The 20,990-nt window shown below is 42.9% G+C and overlaps 1 protein-coding gene across 1 annotated transcript in view; it reads right to left on the bottom strand.

Annotated features, from left to right (window-relative positions):
* Positions 1 to 20,990, bottom strand: part of LOC129095493 (protein sidekick-1-like) — a 233,084-nt gene that overhangs the window by 99,103 nt on the left and 112,991 nt on the right. Inside the window, exon 5 of the mRNA XM_054603956.1 lies at positions 14,801 to 14,934. Coding sequence (XP_054459931.1) covers positions 14,801 to 14,934 — 134 coding nt within the window. The remainder of the gene's footprint in view (positions 1 to 14,800; positions 14,935 to 20,990) is intronic.

A 20,990-nucleotide genomic window follows, 5' to 3' on the forward strand; every position in this document is an offset into this window, starting at 1 on the left:
TTCAAGAGAACTACTAGTCACCAGAAGTCATAAGTGCATCTCCTTTCTTAAACAAGCATCTCAAAGCATAAGCCAGAGCAAAAGTATAGTGCAGAGGCAGATTACTATGAAAACAATAATTGCAACAGACTAATCCGAATATAGTAAGTGCTACAAACTACTACGAATAGGATAAGTGCAGTAAACAAATACAAATTCAATAAGTGCAGCGAACTGACACGAATACAGTAAGTGCAGCAACTAATACGAGTACTTTATTTGTCCTTTAACTTTGTTATAATCATCTATAGCGGTTACATTCTGTCTGGATCACTGATTGACTATGGTTCAACCACTACTCTCCACTGTTGCTCCTCTCTTTTCCAACAACTTCAAGTACTGGTTCTAAGAGACCCTCAGCTTAAGTAAATAAACCTCATATATAAGAGGATACTGGATTTTAAGTGGCTCCTTTAGAAACAAGTGTTATTCCAGTTAAGCATTCGCTGCTCCCAGTCCACAGTCCATTCAGTTAGAGCGTAGCAGCGAGGTCTGGAGGAATGTGACACATCAATGGAGGGAAACATGTCCTGCCATTTTCCTTGGGCTCTTCCTTAAGACACTCGCTTACAAACTCACAGCCTTTGGAGTGGAGTGAAAATGTGACTACTGTACTAAAAATGTATTAATCCCCTTTAATGAAAATCCCTATATAAAAAAAAAATTATTATATTATACCTGACTGTAATGTAATGTAATGTATACCAAAGTATTCACACACAAAAATACAATATATTCTTAAGAGCTGCAAGTTAGCATTATTTTAATTATTAACTAATATATCTATTATCATTATTTCATCCCACTTTCTTTATATTTTTTAATTAAAAAAAAACTGAACAAATAAGGGAATCAACATACACATTTGGTCAAATTAAACAACTAAGATTTATTTATTTTTGGGGGGGGAATGTTGACCCAGCATGAACACATATATCCTTGACAAAGACAGACAGGAAAACAAAATCAATAAATAACTAAAATAAAATGAATAGAACATAAAACATATTGGGGATTATTATTTTTAAGACCTCCTTGCACTGTGAAATTATGGGCTTTAAGACACATACCCTGACGACTGATTCCAGGACCAACATTCATCAGCCAACTAGTCAGCATAATGCTACTGCTAATATCTCAATTTTATCTCAGACTCACCTCCCAAAATCAGTTTCAAAACCAACCAATGCTACATATGCGTGAGAGTCGGTGGCGTGTCTGTGCTTGCATTTCAACCAGCCATTCCGCGCACAATCTGACATGCACAGAGCTGATATGGTACAGTCAGTTTTAAGTTAATCTTTGAAGCCAGAGAGAGGCGAGCACATATTGAACCTGTGAAACGGGCTTGAGTTCGCCTTGCTATTTCACACTGCAATTTCAAGGATAAAGGGAGAGAAACAAAGCGAAAACACTAAATTCCAAAGAGGCGTCATTGAAACATGCTGAGTCCACCTTGGTCCCAACAGTCACCATGGCCAAATCATTTTTAGATCAACTAAAGTAATGTGGCGCTCGCAATTAGTCTATAAAACATCAGATAACAGTGTCCATCAAAACTCCCTGTCCTCCCAGTGACCCCTTCAAATTGCTTCTTTTTTAGTCAGACCAATTGTTCAAACCCCCAAAATGGCCAATTTAAAATGATAACAAGCAGAAAAAATCCTCACATTAGGGTGGCCGATTTCCCGACACCAATTAAAGCCCCAAATACAGGAAATAGAAACAAATCAGCCGATCATTTGATTATTATCTAAATGTCCTGCAGTATCTCACTAGCAAATAGTTTCTGTTTACCTGGATGTGATGCTCATCTCGTTCCCTTCTTATTAGAGTATACTAATAGCCTGCAAACAAAGCCATATTTCATTATGCTGTGTTTCAGTCCACACTGACCGACTCTCTGTATGTCCAAGTGAATGTATGCGTGCCCGTGTCTCTATGTATATATGTAAAGCGATTGCTCATGTGGGCAAGAACAGATAGTGTCTGTGTCAGATTAATGGCTCAGCTGATTAAGTGGCTCAGAGATTGATTGGTCGGGCCTGGCTGTAACAGATTCATTAGAACAGTGATAGATCAGTGAGATCTGGCTGCAGCTGTTCCGCCTGACTCCGGACAGCACGGCCTGGTAATGGACATCATCCGTCTGTCTGTGGGATCACAATATGTCCTCACACACACATGTACACACTGCTGTATGTGTGTAGTATACGTGGAGGCTACACACATCTCGTCTTTTCTTCAATCACTCCAAACAACCAGGCGGGGGAGAAAGGGAGTGGCGGGGAGAGGTAAATAGGGATGAGGAAGAAGGCGGAGAAGGGTGGAAACTATTTTGGGATTAAAAGGCCCTGTTGATCTATTCCTGTTTTCAGCATCCCCTCTCAATCTTAAACTTTTACCCTCTGCCTCTCCTTCTTTCTTCCTATCCATCTCCATCGTCCTCGAAGCTTTCCCAATTGCGCACTCGCTCGCGGATCGCCTCTTTTTCTTTGACTTCCTCTGGTACCCGATCCCTCTCCTCTGTCCTCGTCTCTTCTCTCTCTTTTATTTTATCTCTTCTTCTTCCACTAATACTCTGTTCTGCCCCTGAAACCCTGATAAAAACATTGCCTAACGTACGGACTGATAGCGCAGGGGACAAGAGGACGAACACACAAAGTTTTACAAAAGTGTGTGTGTGTGTGTTTGTAAGTGGCTGCGTTTTTAGCGAGGCATCAACAAACGATGACAGTGCAGTGAAAGCACCACCCACACAGTCTTTCAGACATTACATTACAGTCATTTAGCAGACGCTTTTATCCAAAGCGACTTACAATCAGTAGTATATTGCATATCGAACCACCGACCCTCTGATTGGAGAACTACCTTGCTCTCCACTACGCCACAGCCGCCCCATTAGACCATGGTGTGAGTGCGACAGCTAATGAACAAATGGGATGTATGTGTGCTTGTGCATGACTGTGAACTTCAGTTGTGTGTACGTGTGAATGTGTGCGTTTATTGGTGTGAGAATGAGAAACATTACTGGCCATATTAATATAAATATACACATCTTATGAAATCATTTTTGCTTAAAAGTAATGATTTTTTCTGTTTGTATAGTCTTATTGAGTAGACTTATATAGATTTAGTTTTGATAAAGACACGGTGAAAAGAAGCACGGTCTTTATTAAGCGCACATATAGTGCTGGAAAATAAATCAGTGTTTACTCTTGAGATGAGATTCAATATCATCTGGACTCTGGTTATTACAATATAAGATATTTCTTATAAAGTTTCTTTTCTAGGTCCTCAATGATGCTCTTTTTTTTTTGTTCATTAGTTTCTTTTTCATTGTTAGTAGATGAGCATGCCTTTCCGTTTTTTCCCCTTGTGTATCACATTTAGTGTCACAAACGTGCAAAAAAACAGTGTTCTTAAAAAGTGAAACTGTCACAGTGTTACTGTTACTGCTTTCAAATATCTGTTATTATCCCGTCTCTTTCAAACTCAAGTGATTTTTGGAACAAAGGGAAAAACTAACTAACTATGTTTTGAGGAGCTTTATGTTGTTCCTGTCGAGTAAGGATAAAGCGTGTTTTGATGTCGTCTGACTGGAGTTTGGTGGTTTTGAGGAGAGAATATTAACTGTATGTTTTGTACATTAATAAGTTATAATACTTGTCTAAATCCTTGTTATATAGTCACTTCGATGTGCGCCACATAGCTGAGTGCCGTAAAGTCAAGTAAATTAGCGTGTCCACCCTTGCTCAAGGACGCTTAAACATGCAGAGAGGAGGAGTCGGCCCTGCGATTAGTGGACAAACTGTTCTGCCTCCTGAGGCACAGACACAACTAAACACTTCCTCCTCAATTTCCATAAAATGTAAAAATAAATGGCATCACAGAAATTGTATCCATATCTCTCTCCCCTACACACACACACACACACACAACATTTTGCTAAGTGAAGCAACCTACGACTCCGTCACCTCGCTCTCTTTGCCCCCTCCCTTCTCCCCTCTGAACATATTCCTCCTTCCCTCAGCACCTCATCATCTCTCCTCCTATGTCCCTTTATCTTCCTTCTGTTCCTCCAATCCAATCTCTCCCCCCATCACTCACCAGCTACACCCCCCCCCTACATATCTCCTCCACTTCTCTATTGCTTCAAATTAACATCTGCTGACTGGGGCCGCTCCTCCAATAACCTGTTACACCCAGCAGGAAGCACCGACACACACAGAGACAATCAGTGTGTTTGCATGCACAATAATATTTCATTTATATTCGGGATCCTCTCAGAAACTGTTTATGGAGCCCCTGAATGTAGCCGGTATGTGCTGATTCAAAGCTGGCGTATGAACAGCGTGTCCCGTTGGGTCGCTCAGTTTGGAGTCGTGAAGCCTCGCGTAACGTCACGCGGCGAAGAGTATCAGAGTGAAGCACCCTTACTGAACACAGTGGGGAAACTAAAAGACGTCTGTCTCCAGCGTCCAAAGTGAGGCTTTAGCTGGAATGAAACTCCTTTTCATAATATTACTGTTCATGCACACTCACTGACTGACACACACACACACACACACACACAGTCTTGGGTCGCAGGGTGCACAGCGACGTGGCCATAAGGAGCTGCAGTGTGACTGACAGGATCATTAAAATCTGGAGCACCATGCTACTTATCTGCACACTTGACACCTCATCTCATGTGTGCTGGTGCATTTCATCTCTTTAAGGGAGCTGAGATGGTACCTCTACTGAGTATGTTTATGGTACATCAACTAGGTCTCTGCCTGGCTCTCTCCAAACCTCTGCTTGTTGTGGAACTTCTCAACTTAACAAACACATCAACACACTCGATGCACACATAAACACAAGAACTCACACAGGGTTTGAGCCAGAGCCCTCCTTCGTAAAAAAAAACTGTCCCCCATAAAGCCAGGGGGCTGAATCTATGCTGTTAGCAGGTTTCGCTAGATTTCATCAATTGGGCTGCTGTGGCCCAGAGGCTGAGCAGTTATTTTCTAATTCTAAGACCGGTGGTTTAATCCCAGGCTGCTCCAGTCCTTGGGCAAGACACGTAACCCCAAACTGCTCCTGATGAATAGGTGGATGTATCAATGTGTGTGTGTGTGTGTGTGTGTGTGTGTGTGTGTGTGTGTGTGTGTGTGTGTGTGTGTGTGTGTGTGTGTGTGTGGTCAGAGGCGTGTGTGTATGTGTGAGAGCAAGGTAGTTTAGGGTCCTGATGGGCAGGTGGCACCTTTAATGGTAGCCCCGACCATCAGTGTGTGAATGTGTAAATGTACATGTACTTTAAAGAATGGTTGAGTGGTCAGAAGACTAATTTAACATCAGCTAAAGTTTATTCACGAGTTATTCCAACTACTACAAAGGAACTGTTGGCTGTTAAATAACGAACAGAGCATTACGTCACTTTGGTGTTCAAGACAACCGAGAGAATGATGGTCTGTGTTAGCGTAGAGTTAAAAAAAAAGGGCAGTAAACAATTATCAGAATCCCTCATATCTGAATCACTATTAATTGTGATCTATGAACATTTAGGACCGAACAGCAGCTTGTTCTGTCAGTCTCTGCAATTATAACATTAGCTATTGTTAGCTCAGCAGCTAAAGTGGAAACTGCGAGCTGTTTAACTAGAAGGCATTCAACACTAAATATGAATGTACAGTAATGGTCTGAATATGATTAAGTATCACATTAATGTAGTTATTAATAATCAATGAAAGTGAGCTACAGTAAATAGGTCTGGTTTTCTTGAGGCTTTGGAGAAACCAAGTATGCCCTTCATTACCATATTTTAAAACCACATGATAGTTTCCTTAAAAAAATAGTAAAGAAAACTAAATAAAGGAGCAGTGTCCCACCATAAACGCACTACTTTTCTTTTCGATTCCAGTAAACGATGCTGGGAGAAACCGGCGTGACATTCAAACTTTCAGAGCTTCTTTCCGTTCTGGACTTTCTACCTCCGAAGCCTCTGCTCGTTCATTGATTCTTAGAAACTTGCGTGACGTCTGTGACTTCTGGACTGCTTCCTCTCCCAGCGGACTCCTCTCTCACTAACTGCCTCTTCTGTCGCCTTCTTTAGGCCTATTGGCTATTTCTAATTCCTGTATGGAAACGGATTCGACGACGGTTTGCGTGGGCGCGTGCGACTGCCAAATGCGCCGTCAAAGCCTTCTACATGGACATCCGTCTTAATCTCCTTCATCGTGCTGTAAAACACGCGTGCAATTAAATCCATAACTAGGTGGAACAAGTAGAGCAGACGCACAGATAGCCACACACAGTTTTGCTTGTCACGCTGACACAGACGGCCCATGAGTCAGTTTCCTGTCCTTCCTTCCATCACTCCGTCTCTCTGTATGTACGCTGGGGTTCTAATTATGAAACCACAGAGGAGCCTCATTACACTGAGAGAGAGTGGACGGAGGCAGACAGAGGAAACAGTCAGAGAGGGGAGACGGGCATCAACAAAGCAGAGTCTGATCCCTTTGCAACTGACATATTGAATATAATAATTCCAGACAAAACCAGTAATAGCAGGAATTAAAAGAACTGATTCATTAGCCGAGTCGCTTTATCAAAACCGCTGAGTATTAGTGCCTGATCCTGTGTGTGTGTGTGTGTGTGTGTGTGTGTGTGTGTGTGTGTGTGTGTGTGTGTGTGTGTGTGTGTGTGTGTGTGTGTGTGTGTGTTTGTTTTTTTTCAGTTCTGTAGACTATAAACGATCAGACTTTCAGTACAAAAAAAAGATCACTGTAGTGCTCACACAAGGTTAGATCTTTCAAATGAACCTTGCAGGATACAGAAGGGTGTTAGACTCCAGCATAGTGCCACTTATTCTCCAAGGTTTACATGCAATTAAACGCATCAGTGATTTTGTTAAGTGACCTTCAGGATGGGTATCTACATAACTAGCCTTTGGACAGCTTGAACACAGCCTTGCTACGCAATCTCTGCTTCAAAAAGGTCGACTTGGGCTGGACCATAGATTTGTCACGGCATATAAAAGAATACGGAACCACCTTAGACACTGACTAATTGAAAATTCCTCAGGATGGAAATCGTGGAGAAAACTGTTAACTGTAGGTTATATTCAGCAATCTTACTCTGTAATATTTACCAAAGCAAGACAATTGTTCCCTGAAAAAAGTAATTTAACATGCAAAAAGGCCAAGAAAGTACTATTTGAAGTACCAACCATTCTTACTACAGTTTTTTTTTTTTTAATCAATTTTACTCCAGCTACGACTGACAAAAAGGCACATTTACTCATTGAACCACAACAGTAAAAGTGAAGCTTTTTCTAGCCGTGTGATATTCGAGCGCCATCACAGATGGTCACAAAATGAAGGCTGCTGTGCAAAAATGTGGAGGTATTTGGCAAGAAAGCCTGAACACACTGTAGCGTCTGAAGCCCATGTGGTGTTTTCTTTTGTCTCAAAACTCTATTTTCAAAAGAACTCGTCCAAATCGGTGTCTGCAGAAACTGCTGTATCTGGCCGCCTTAAGACAACAGCATGCCCAAATAACAGGACAAAATAAGTGTCGGTGAAACACATCTGTACAGTCAAGACACGACAGCTGGAGCACTGATCGCAGTGAGTATTGTTTAGAATGTTGTAAAATGTAAATGTATATAATTACTGAACATGTGCAAACCAGTACTACACACCGGTGGTTAAACACTTATGTGCACACTGATAATGCTGCGTTGTGAAGAACAAATCCAGGTCAAGAGCTAGATAGCGTCAGCGGTTAGCAGCAGGTGGGCAGCACAGTCCTGCTTGGCTACATAACAGAGCTAACAGCTAACGTTGATGGAGGTTGCAGTAAGTTACGTATGAATTCAAATTCTATGCAGGAAAGAAAAATGTTTTGGGGCGAACTTAAATTGTAACTTCATCATGATGTGTTGTAATATTATCTCGTAAAATGACATTTTTGGTGAGAAACTTGAATTACACTGTTGATTTAATGAAAAAATATTTTTGATAGAAATCAGAGAGATAATTATTTCCTATTTATGACCTAACATCAGCTCTAAGCAGCTTATAATATATAATTAGAAATGAATAATTCCACTCATTAATTACATTATCATTTCAGTTGTGGACCTCACGTTTTTCTTTTTTTGTGTTTTGATAAGTGAGATGTTCTTTTCCTCTACCTTCAGAACTAAACATGGCAAAGCTGCCATTACTGTACTTAATAACATCGTTCACAAAATCAAACTTACAACTAAATCATCTGAACAGAGAGCCGCTGCTGTCGCCAATTATAGTGTACGCACACTGCGAAAATAAATTCAACACAGGAAGTTCCCTGTCAGCTAATGAGAGACAAGTCGAAGAGACAACGTCTGACTGTAACTGTGAAATCGTTGCGCCATTTTTATCTCCCTGTTAAGTAAAGAATATTGGCAGCTGCTTCCAAACATAACCACGGAGAAAGAGAAAAGAATCCTGAGTCACTGTTCAGTGCGTACACCTGTGCTTGTATCAGGGGGCGGTGAGTCGCTACACTGCATCCAATTTGGCATTTGTTTTGTTTTTAGGGGTCACCAGCCAAAAAAATCGGAGAGAGAGAGAGAAAGAGAGAGAGAGAGAGCGTCGCTTCTCCACACGTCTGTTGCCACCACTCTCACTGGTGCTCCTAACCAACACTGGAAGCTGCAGACGATGTGTGTCAACACATGAAGCACACCGATGGAGATTGCGGTGCACAGATCATTACGTTGCCATGTTGGTTGGAGAGGTTTCTATGGTTTTCCTTGAACCCTACCAAAGCATGAGGCAGCACAAAATGCAAAACAGCTACAGCACTGAAAACAACGTCTGAACACAGGGATACGGGGGATAGTCTGATCCTGGATATTTAAGATTTTAAATGAGGGCTCACAGGTGTTGGGGTCTGCGACACGACAACAAACTAACACATACATACACACACACACACATACAAACATACAAACATACAAACACACAAGTGCAAACACAAGAAACCACATGCTTTCCACCCCACTAAAAAACACAATCACAGACTCCCTCTCTCTGGGACACTAAAATACCTCCAATTAGACGCGCCACAGAACAACTGGCATGGGACCTGGAGCAAAAACACACACACACACACACCAATGTTTAGAGGCACACACACGCACACACACACACACACACACACACACACACACACACACACACACACACACACACACACACACACACAGTTGCAGGCTCTCATTTAAGAGTCAGCGATGTGGAAAGGGAACATCTGGAAGGGAGGGAAGGAAACAAATGACACAGAGACACACAGGCATGCATAAAAATAACAACGCAAACGTAATCACTGAGCTCACACACACACACACACACACACACACGCACACACACACACACACGCTTACACAAACAGGTTGCAGTGTTCATCAAATACTTCAAAACGTGTAGTCATAGAAGCTTTTATTTTTAAAGAGACAGTATGTCGTGTGTCATGTGCCATATGCTGTTTGAAATGTTCCAAGCAAAACATTCATTATTCCCTTCTCCTCGTTCATATCTACTCCCCCAGCCAAGACTGTATGTGTGCATATATGACACTGTGTACAGTCTGGGTTACAGGGAGGTCAGCTGAGTCAGATGCTGAGAGTCCATTCTTCAGCTCCTGACAAAGGTCACTCCGTCACTTCCCAGGGCGACAGGCCTTGCTTGATGGAGGCGGAGGGGGATGGAAAAGAGGATAAACGGGGAAAAAAATGGAGTGATGTAAAATGGCAGACACCGGGGGAGTCTCCAACAGGAGGCGTAATCAAACTCAGACAGACTCTCTTCCAATCACTAAGCCGAGGTAATCAAACTCAGACACAGACACACACACACACACACACACACACACACACACACACAAGGTTAAGGTTATGAAAGGTTATGAGGTTATTTTACAAAGCGTTCACACACTCGGAGCCAACCGCTCCCTCAGCTCTCCATTCAGCTAGCTCACTGTTTACAGTGCTTGAGAGAATAACTGCCTGCTGATTGTCTCTGTTCTTTTTATTCGCTGGAATCAAAACTCAAATCATTAATGTGCAGAACTACGAGGCTTCAAAGACGAACTGGAAACTTCCTCTCTTTTCTTCTAACGTTCTTGTTTTGGAGAGAACTTAGTCCTAGGAACTTTGCAAAAAGTTTGCATTCACTTCTGCCATACAGTAATTATGGAGGTACAGTATGTAGAGCAATTTCCTTACTTCCTGTAAGTCGCTTTGGATAAAAGCGTCTTCTAAATGACTGTAATGTAATGTAATGTAATGTAATTTAAAGGGGAACTACGCAGATGTTTTCATCAAGAAGTTAAAAAAAGAGGTGTGAAAAGAGTAGAGCGGTTTTCTTCGGTTCTGGAGGGGGCTTTGTCTAGTCTGAGTGATGTCACCGATGTCATCAGTGATGTCGCTGAGGTCATCAGCTTAACTTTGGAGACAAAGTGTATCAGCGAGAGCCCTGCGTTACAATATCGCAAAGTGGTATTGTAGAATTTAAAAGTTGTGAGCGACAAGATGCCATTAATTGCATTTAGGGACAGAAAGTCAGAGCGTCTCTGCCTCCACTGAATCGATTAAAAGAGAAAACTCTGTCTTGCAAGTTCCCAAACTTCATGTAAGTGAAACGCTAAAACAGCTGGAGTACTCCTTTCAAAAGGAAGCACTCTGTAAGCTGTGCTTCCAAGTGAGCCTTATGATATTCTCAGCTATTTTTTGCAGCTCAGCAATCACTAACAAGCGTGACATAACTGTCTCCTCTATAGAAAAGATAAAGGCGGCTGATCAACTATTGAGCCCAGAGCTGAGATAGCATTTAAAGAGCCACGCTAATTATATCGACGTATACGCGCCACAATCTCTCACCCTCTCTTTCTCCTCCTCATTGCCTTCTGTCCTCTTCTCGTTCTTCCCAGCATGCCTTCTCCTCTCCTCTCTCTTGTATATATATATATATATAAGAGATCCATGCATGTGGGATCATAACTTCTTTGTTTTTAAATCTCGGGCTGAATGAGGTCTCAAGCCGGTTTGTCTGCACACGTCTTTGATGTCGTCGTTTCTGGGCGTGTGTCTTTTTTCGCACGTGTACGTTCGTGCCTGCGTGTGCGTGCTTTTCATGGTGTGCGTGCGAGATATTCCCTCCCTCTGGTGACGATTCTCTTTTGGGGATATTTTGCTGCTCTAATGGTCTGATGTGCAAATCTACAAAGACCTCCAGCGCTGTGAACTGAAGAGGAGCACACAGCCATGCCCACACTCTTCTGGGCGATAGGGGAGACTGACTGCTGTTTTGACTGACGGGCTGAGGTAGGTGTGTGTGTGTGTGTGTGTGTGTGTGTGTGTGTGTGTGTGTGTGTGTGTGTGTGTGTGTGTGTGTGTGTGTTAAAGAGAGACAGGGAGGGAGAGATGATAGCTGGTATGCGTGGAGCTTAATTAATTGGAGAAGGGATCCTCATCTCCTGTCACTAACAGAAATACCCCGAGGCCATTAGAAACTCTTTCTTTTCTAATGTGAAAACACAGAACACACGAGGGTGCACCGTCACTAATTGAGCAAATCTGCACCTTGACTCCGACGCTCCCCTCCCTCCCTCCCTCCCCACCTCCCCCCAACGGAGCGGCTCTGTTGAAGTGATTTGTTACGTTGATTAACTTGATATTTGGACGGCGCAAGCTCTTCGTTGCGTATTTCAAGATCCATCCTCTATCAATCTGTCATGTTCAGTATGCGCCGTCAAACTGACTGAAAATGTCCTCTGTGACACCATATGTTGTCGGGTGGTGATAAAAAAAAATATGAGAAATAAAAAAAAAAAAAATAAAGCTTCCAGTAGCTGTTTATTTTAGAGGCGGGCTGTTCTTGCAGTGATTACATGTGTGACCTCTCACCAAGCTGTTGAGCTGCTATCAATTGTGGCTGTTCCAGCTCCACCGCGGATGACAGTTAGTGCTTTTATTTTTTTTCCCCCAGCAGTCTAGGCCACACTTACAGGATAGTGGTCAGGGACATGCAGATAATGGATCTGTCAAGTGGGCAGGTCACACAGCCGGCCGTGCACCACTCTTTCCTCGGCTCTTTCTTGCGGGCTTTGCGGATTAGCCGAAAGATGTCAATCTTCCCACGGCCCAAATGCGACACGCTGGTCTTATAAAAGCGGCTGTGTCTTTAGTGTTAACGCCCGCGATGGCGTGTGAGAGACACACACAGAATATCCTGAAAAATAACAGGTTGTTGGTCATATTCTCAGTCTACATCCGTGACTCACTTCATTAGTTTCTCCCTTTTCTGTCTCTTTTCTCTACCAATCCTCCGTCTCTTGTTCCTTTCTGTTGAGCACAACGCTCAAATCAAAGTAAGAAAGGGGAAGAATAGGAAGTAGCTATCTCATTTATTCTGGCGAATCTTTCTGAACAGAGACAACATTTTTAGAAATAGAAAATTTGACTGACAGCTATGAACTTCAGTCTTCAGATCCTGTTTAATGGAATGGAAAAGTGAAAAGAGAAGGGAGACAGGAAATGGAGGGAGACAGAGATAGGGCAGGAAATGTAAAAAAAATAAAAAGAGGGAGAGAGAGAGAGAGAGGGGATGTGAAGATGAACAAAAAATACAATTTGCATGAGTTTGTTCACATGTTTCTTCTGTTGGCGGTCAGTTAACCTTGTGAACCACTCAATACTTTTTTCAACTCAAATATTCCTATTTCCTATTCCAATTTCTATCCTTAATAGGTCGGGTCTGCTGCTCAGTGTGCAAACTCAATACAGGCATCTTTTCAGGTCATGATCTACTGTTGATTTTTTTTTTTTTTTTTTTTTGGGGGGGGGGGGGGTATTCTCATCTTGCAGGGTATCAGTGTAGTGTGCTCTGTGGCGGACACATGTAAAGTTCTCTCTGTGACACAAAAGCAACCAACAAACCAACCAATGGAGTGACGTAGAAAATAAAGCAAGAATAAATATGTTTCATTGTTTGTTGTCTTTTTTCTTTAACATCTTGCTCCTCGCATCCTTTCGCCTCTTTCATTCGTCCGCCAGTTTTCATTCCATCCCTCTCTCCTCTCTTCCTCTCCAATCTCAATAACAAATAACTGAATCGAACATGCTGCTTTATGGCGAAGTATATTTACCCAAGAAATGTTTATTGTAGAAACAACACGCGGATAAACAGAAGCAAACACACACACACACACACACACACACACACACAAAAACACAGGTGGACGTTTATGGCCGAAGACTGATCAGTGAAGCCTAACTATAGCCTTACAATTCCTAAAAAAAAACGCCCAAGGGAGTACTCCCCTCTGACAGCTGTAACAAGGTACTGTGCGTATATTTATGTGATTGTGTGTGTGCGTGTGTGTGTGTCAGCGTGTGTGTTTGTAACAAAGGATGCCAAAGGATACAACCCTGTAAAGAGAATCTAATTAAAACTCTATACAGCCACAAGGGACATAGTGCTCCCTCTCTCCTCCTCCTCCTCCTCCTCCTCCTCTCATTTAACCATAGTGAACACTTGGGCTGAAGGACTGTTAGACACTATAGTCTATCTATCCTCTGGCCTCCAAGGAGAAGCGATATAGAGAGAAGGACAGACAGTGATTCAGCGACAGAGGCTGTGACAGAGCCAGAGACACAGAAGCACAACCGTCACAGAACGTATCTGTTCCTGTGAGAGGAGCCTGTTTCTTTCTCAATGAAAAACTTTGATGAAGAGTCTGTCATCACCGACAACTACCCAGCAGTATCTTCATCAACATCTTTATCATGGCTTTAATAAATCATAAATGCAACAACTCCTTAACACCCAAGCAAAGTTTGCATTATCTTGTTGCCACCTGCTGATTAAAGTGAAAGGGGTTACAACAACGGTCCAGGCTGACTTGAGCTGGGCCGACCTTTGAGACCAGCTATTCTCATTTTTTTTTTTTTTTTTTTTTTTAAACAAATAGCCTGTAGCCTACGCTGAAATGTCAAGGTATGAAAAGTATGAAGGCCAAAGTAAAACTTAGCTCTCCAGGCCGTTGTCTGCCAGCAGTCAGATATCAAATATTGACTCGTAACACCACCTAACATCAGTCTACGATCAGGATTGGACAGTTTTTGTTTTACTACCTGAGTCTTTTTATAGTTCTTTCTCTTTCTGTGTCTTGTTCCAGTCACATGATGGTAATAATGTATGTTTACAGACTTAGTTCGGATTAAAGAAGTTTACACAAAGATTACTCTTTCTAATGTGTCAGATGTGTTTTTAATCATTCACATCCTCTGCTGCTCGTCACGTTTGCAGGTTGTATCTACGGGTTGTCAGCAGTAATTAGGCCGCCACTCAAACCGCCTTCAGAGCCAACAAATAGAGCAGATTTCTACTGAATCTTTGAGTTTCAGTTTTTTTCCCCAGCAAACTGTATTCAGATCCATTGAAATGCAATTGAATCCCAACCCTGGTGATAACACAGAGAACCCAAACAAGCTTCTGAAAAAGCCTTAAAAAAAAGGTGAAACAAAGTCAAATAATGAGGAGGTAGCAATTTCTCAAAGACTGAAAATCCTCTAATCCACAATCAGTCATGTTTGATTATGGAATAAGCTAAGCTTCTTTGTGATATTTAATTACGCTGCATGGTTTCACTTCCTGATTGATACATGCTGAACGAACACCGTGTTCATTAGACTTTGATATCACACCCAAACCTCAGAAAGTCGCTTTACCTGAGACGCTCAGGTAGACGGCGGGACTCGTCACATTCTCTCCCGTCAACTCGTTCACCGCCTCAACGTGGTAACGCCCGGCGTCCGCTGCCGTGGTTGCCAAGACGACCAGCTGATTGTCCAAAGTGATTGCACTGTAGAGCACAAACAAAACACACACAACAAGGGATTAGAAAACACAATAACAACAACAACAACAACAACCAAAAGCACAACGTGACAAGAACTCTGCTCAAACTAAGACTCTGATAGGAGGAGAGTATTTAGTACTTGGATCATTTAGAATTCATAAGGGGGAGGGGGGGGACATTGAATACATTCATCAGAAAAGGAAAGAGGATTCTGAGAGCTTAAACAAATCTCTCCTACTGTCTCAGATTGATATGTGGCTCATTTTGAATCTCTTTCATTCTGTTGGCCAGTTTCGTTGTTTGTGTATTGTCTTCTGTTCTTCTCTTCTTTACACTGATCCATCATCATTTCCCCATGTACCAGCAGCAATCAATACAGCACAAACATACGAGATACACACACACACACACACACACACACACACACACACAAGATCCAACACTGCTCTCACACCAGCACACAGAGATGACAAACAATCACTTACAAAAAAGCTGTTGGTGTTTTTGCTGTTGCTTTTTTCAGGGGAGCATTATGGGAAGAGTTGATTTGGGAGGGAGACGGTGTGGGTGAGGGTAGCGGGAGGGAGGGAGTCAAGGAAGGTAAAAAATATATATTCGTAGAGCTCAGACTTTCATGCGTTTGAACTTGTGTGCCTGGGAACGGATGCCGCCAGGCAGGAAGCGAGGGTTGATGTTTTTCGTGATGCTACTTGTGTTTTCAGCATGTCAGGGAATGTAAATCTCCCAATATTCTAACCTGAGTGCTGACACTGAAATAAAATCAATATGACCAAAGGGAGAATAAAGCATATTAAAGTGAGATGATAGTCTTTATATTCTTATAGAGTCTGATTCTGAGCCCCAGCATCACATCTACATTATAAAAGCTGTGTTGAGATTGCAAAGCCCTGCCAGAGAATATTGTGATTTGGCATTTCATGAATAAAAAGAAATAAAAGAAAACACACAGAAAAGGAGCGGGCTTCGATTTGGAAAGATGCGATTTTTTACAAAACATCTGCATGTATGCTTTTGTCAGATTGTTTTTCTGCGAGCATTGTTTCGCAGTGCTGAATTTGCAGCTTTGTGTGCTCTCCAAAATCTGATTGGCAGAGTGCCAGTTGGGCGTGGTTTCCACTCCATTTTAATTAATTACAGCCCATGACACTTCTCCCAATCTGAATTGAGTCCATACCACGTGCACCAACAACAAGCTGAGTCATCACGACAGGAAATCCAGGTATGCGCTCGGCAGAGCTATAAGCAGAGCGAAGAGTCGATAAAGGGACAAAGTGGAGTCTTACTGGCAGGGCTCCAACTCCAGAAATGTGTGCTGGACTGAGAACCATCACAGACCACAAGAGGAAAAACCAGCAGTGCTGATGTAATGTCTGAATCTCTCCTAAATTAACTGAACAAGTTACATGCATGCTTTGAGACCAACTCTCCCAGCTGAGGAGGAACAAAAGACCCCTGTCCACTGGTGATATCCAGGGTAGATGTGGTCAGATATTTTAAAAGGATTAACCCACGCAAGGCAGCCGGGCCTGATGGCGTCCCTGTCTGAGCTCTAAAAGCATGTCCGGATCAACTGGAAGATGTTTTCCCAGACATTTCCATCCTCTCCCTGATCCAGTCTGTCGTCCCCCCACATTTAAACAAGACCACCATTTTCCCTGCCCCCAAAAAGACCAAAGCCCTCTGCCTGAACAACGACCATCCAGTCGCACTCACCTCCATCATCATGAATTAGAGCAGTTAGTCAAATCCTGACTCACTGGACCCCCTACAATTTGCACACAGGCCAAAAAGATCGTTGCTATTACCCGAGCCCTCAACACTGCCCGCTCCCACCTGGACCAGAGGAACATCTAATGTGAGAATGATGTTCATAGAGCATAGTTCAGCCTCCATCAATCACTCAATCAATAATCACCAACCGCGAGGAGACAGTCTACAGGGAGGAGGTCAGAGCCCTGACATCTTGGTGCCAACGACCTCCATCGCAACGTCAGCGAATCTGAGGAGCAGATTGTGGACTGCAGGAAGAAACAGACACGCCCCCATCACCATCAACGGGTCCACTACAGTGGAGAGAGTCAGCAGATTCAGGTTCCTCAGAGTTCACATCAGTGACCTGGACTCACCACACAGAACGCCATCACCATGACTGCAAGACAGCGGCTCTTCTTCCTCTGCAGTCTGAGGAGGCTCGGTGTGGCCCCTGGATACTCTGCAACTTCCACAGTCCCAGCAGTTAAAACTGCCCAGCACATGGAGGATCTCTACACTCAACGATGTAGAGAGCAGGCCAACAGGATAACGCCTTCATCCCCTCTCGACTGGACTACTGCAACAGCCTCCTGTACGGCACATCCACCATCCGCTGCTGCTGTCAGGTTGCACAACCAGCTCTGCTCCCAGCAGACCACGTGACACATGTGCAATAAAATACACTGTGCAATTATAGCTATAATAGTTTTTCTGTCTGTACATATCATATTTCAGTTATTGTGGATTTTTTTTACAGTTTTTTATTGCTTATTTATAATACTTGTTTTTTATTTCATTTTTTATCTTGTTTTTCTTTTACTATGTCTCTTGTGTGCACTATACTCTATGCTGCTGTAATCCTGTACATTTCCCCGCTGCGGGACTAATAAAGGATTATCTTATCTTATCTTATCTTATCTTAAAATCATCAACAAACTACAATACAGCCAAATCTCCGCTGCCCGTCTGCTCTCCTACTCCCACACCAGAGACCACATCACCCCGGTCCTTCAAAACCTCCAGTGGCCCCCCATAGAACAAAGAATACAGTTCAAGAGTCTCCTCTTCACTTACAACGACCTTCACAACCCTAAGCACCTTCATACCGTTCTGACCTCCTGCACCGTCACACTCCCACCCGCAACCTGTATTTCTGTTATAATGTCATCTCTCTGCCTTGTTCACATCGTTATTTCTTTTGTTGTTTCTGTCTTTAGCATGTAAAGTGCCTTTGAGTACCTTTTTAAAACGCTCTACAAATAAAATCTATTATAATGATAATGATTATTAGTATAATCAGGGACTTCAATGATCCCTCCACTACGGGCCTTAAGACTTCTGATCTCCTGAGCTCGTCACTATGGCACCTTAACACGATACTGTCACTCTACTTCTATATACATTACTGTTTTACACCTCTATTCATATATATATATATATATTATCACTCCTCATTATGCATGCACATGTACTATATTCCTGTTTACATTCAGTATATGATATTACTTAGATTTCATTTCTGTTCATATTTAAGCTCTATTTTTTTTGGATTTTTGATTTTGCTTCTACTTCCTTTTTTTTTTTCTTACTCGTATCTAATGAGCGCTGTTGGAAGGAGTCCTGGGATCCAACATTTTCAATGCCAACGACTGCTTCGGTGTAATTGTTGTGCATACGACAATAAAGAACTCGAAATGGAAGACGGCCCCGTACCGTCTTTGCCAGCACTTTAAAGCTGGGAAATGTTTAATTAAAGTTTAGCACAGCATCTTGACTACCTGCTGCTGTTTGATTATCAGATGATAAGAGATTTGGCGCCGTGGCTGCCACCTCATATGCCGCCTTGCTGGCACAACCAAATGGAGCCCAACCAATGCGATCTACCACCATCCACAGCTCGGAGAGTATAACGTGGATGCACTTATGAACATGATATCCTGATAGTCCTTTAAACATGGAGGGGTTTGCATGAGCAACACATAAAGATAGGACTGATTGAAACTACATATCGATCGAGAGGAGGAGAAAACGTGGTGCTGTTTGACACACTCACCTACAGACGGAATTCTTACGGTCTAATTTTATTCAGTGTGATTTCCCAGGAGAACATCCACAAGAGCCAGAGACTCCACTCCAACACTGACACCGTCTATTTCTGTGAGTGTATGTTGCTTCGTGTGTGCACGTATGTGTGTGTGTGTGTGTGTGTGTGTGTGTGTGTGTGTGTGTGTGTGGTGTGCACTGAACCGCATCTCACTGCCTGAAATAGAGGCTTTGACCAAACCTTTCTCCTGCTCTCTCCGACTTCTCCTTCCCACAGTGAGGATAGATCCTCACCGAGGTCTATAATACAATTTCTGGCCGTTAAACTCATTAACTGCACTGACCGGCCCATTTTATCACATCTGTTTTACCGGGCACACGCTGATTAATAGACAGTGGAGGCATGCTCATACTTGCCTATAGTGTCTGAGGGAGGAGGGAGGGAATCTAAATCCAGCAAGTTCTTAACAGTCAAAGTCAGAGGAGCTCAGTGGGCGGTTGTGAGAATCCGGTTAGACCAATTAAGATGGCATATTAACATCTGAACATTTGTTCAGTTAAAACTCTTTGTTCGAGTAGTTCCTCCCTCATTTACATACGATTTACACGTACTATTTACATGTGAAATTAATTGTGAAGACAGTGGCTGACGGCTACAGCGATTTGCTTCATGTTTCCATTTTGTTCCATATTGGGAGGTCTGGAGCTTGATTTCCAATCCATTTCCAAAGCAACAAAGCAACACAGAGGGGAATTAATTAAATATGTCAATAAGAAGTCAGGCAACTTTTTAGATTAAAGAGACCTAAATCCATTTGGATTTCCCCTCCAAAAAATAAAATAAAAGTCACTATTTGTTCCGAGTAGCTGGAGGGTGGTTATACATTCTCGTAATGAAAGTTACAATATAGTCAGACACACATGGCGGCATATTAATAGATGTGCATGTCGGACTGAATTACAATGTAGTTGAGATTTAATATAACATAAACTCAACATACGACTTTTTGCTCTCATTTAGTTCTAGATTTAATTAAACGGGACAAAATTGTTCTGGCTCTTTTAATTAAAGAAGAACTCAATTGTGAAACAGCGCACGACTTTGCATGCTTATGTGTGTGCGTGTGTGTGTGTGTGTGTGTGTGTGTGTGTGTGTGTGTGTGTGTGTGTGTGGTTGTGTGTGTGACAGTTTATCCCCGGGCAGAAGAGGGAAATTAAAATACAGTAATCAACTACATCCTATTCCCCCGTCCCTGTATCCCTCATCCCAGCTCAAACAATAAAAAAAACAGCCTCTTTCTCTTATATTCCCATGTTCCGTTCTCCCTCTGATTACAATCTGCACATTTCTTTCTTGGTTTCATCCATTTTTTCTTTCTCGAGCTGTCTCTCTATCTCACCATCCTCACCCCTGACTCCCTAGAACTGTCCTGTCTTACCTCCCCTCTTCTCCCCCCCCCCCCCCCCCTCACCCCCTGACTCTTTTAAACCAAAGCACCGAACCAGATTGGTCTTTCATTAAGTGTTTGGGCCCCAAGACTTATTTAATAAACACTCTCGGGTTGTCCACACCGCAAGGCTGACTGCTGAACACACACACACACACACACACACACACACACACACACACACACACACACACACACACACACACACACACACACACACACACACACACACACACACACACACACATACACACACACACACATATACACACACATACAAGTGTGCCAAGAGCTAATTAGCACAAACATGTTGCGGGCCAGTGGATGAGTGAGAGAGTCTGTGCCTGTATGAGAGTGTTTTTACATCTAAGTGCGTAAGAGAGTGTGTGTGTGTGTGTGTGTGTGTGTGTGTGTGTGTGTGTGTGTGTGTGTGTGTGTGTGTGTGTGTGTGTGTGTGTGTGTGTGTGTGTGTGTGTGTGTGTCGGGTTTAGGGGACCGTCTCTGCTGCCAAACAGAGCCCCCGCCTCGGCCCCTGTCTGCCCTCCCTCTCCATCTCCGATAGGCAGCGAGCCACCTTCTTAAACCTCGCTGCGTCTGACATACAGACGGCGGGGCAGGAGGAAGGGATACTCTGCTGTAAACCGAGTCCAGACAGCTTCATATTTGGCAGCTTCGGCTTCCAAAGCGGAAGTGCCAGCCAGCCGCCCACACGATACACTGCGTACATACAGCGACCTTCTCTCTCAGGTACTCTCACAGTCGGGGGCATTCATCCGCTCCTTGCAGCCGTTTCAA

This window comes from Anoplopoma fimbria, chromosome 9, assembly GCF_027596085.1.
Source record: "Anoplopoma fimbria isolate UVic2021 breed Golden Eagle Sablefish chromosome 9, Afim_UVic_2022, whole genome shotgun sequence".
Taxonomy (NCBI): domain Eukaryota; kingdom Metazoa; phylum Chordata; class Actinopteri; order Perciformes; family Anoplopomatidae; genus Anoplopoma; species Anoplopoma fimbria.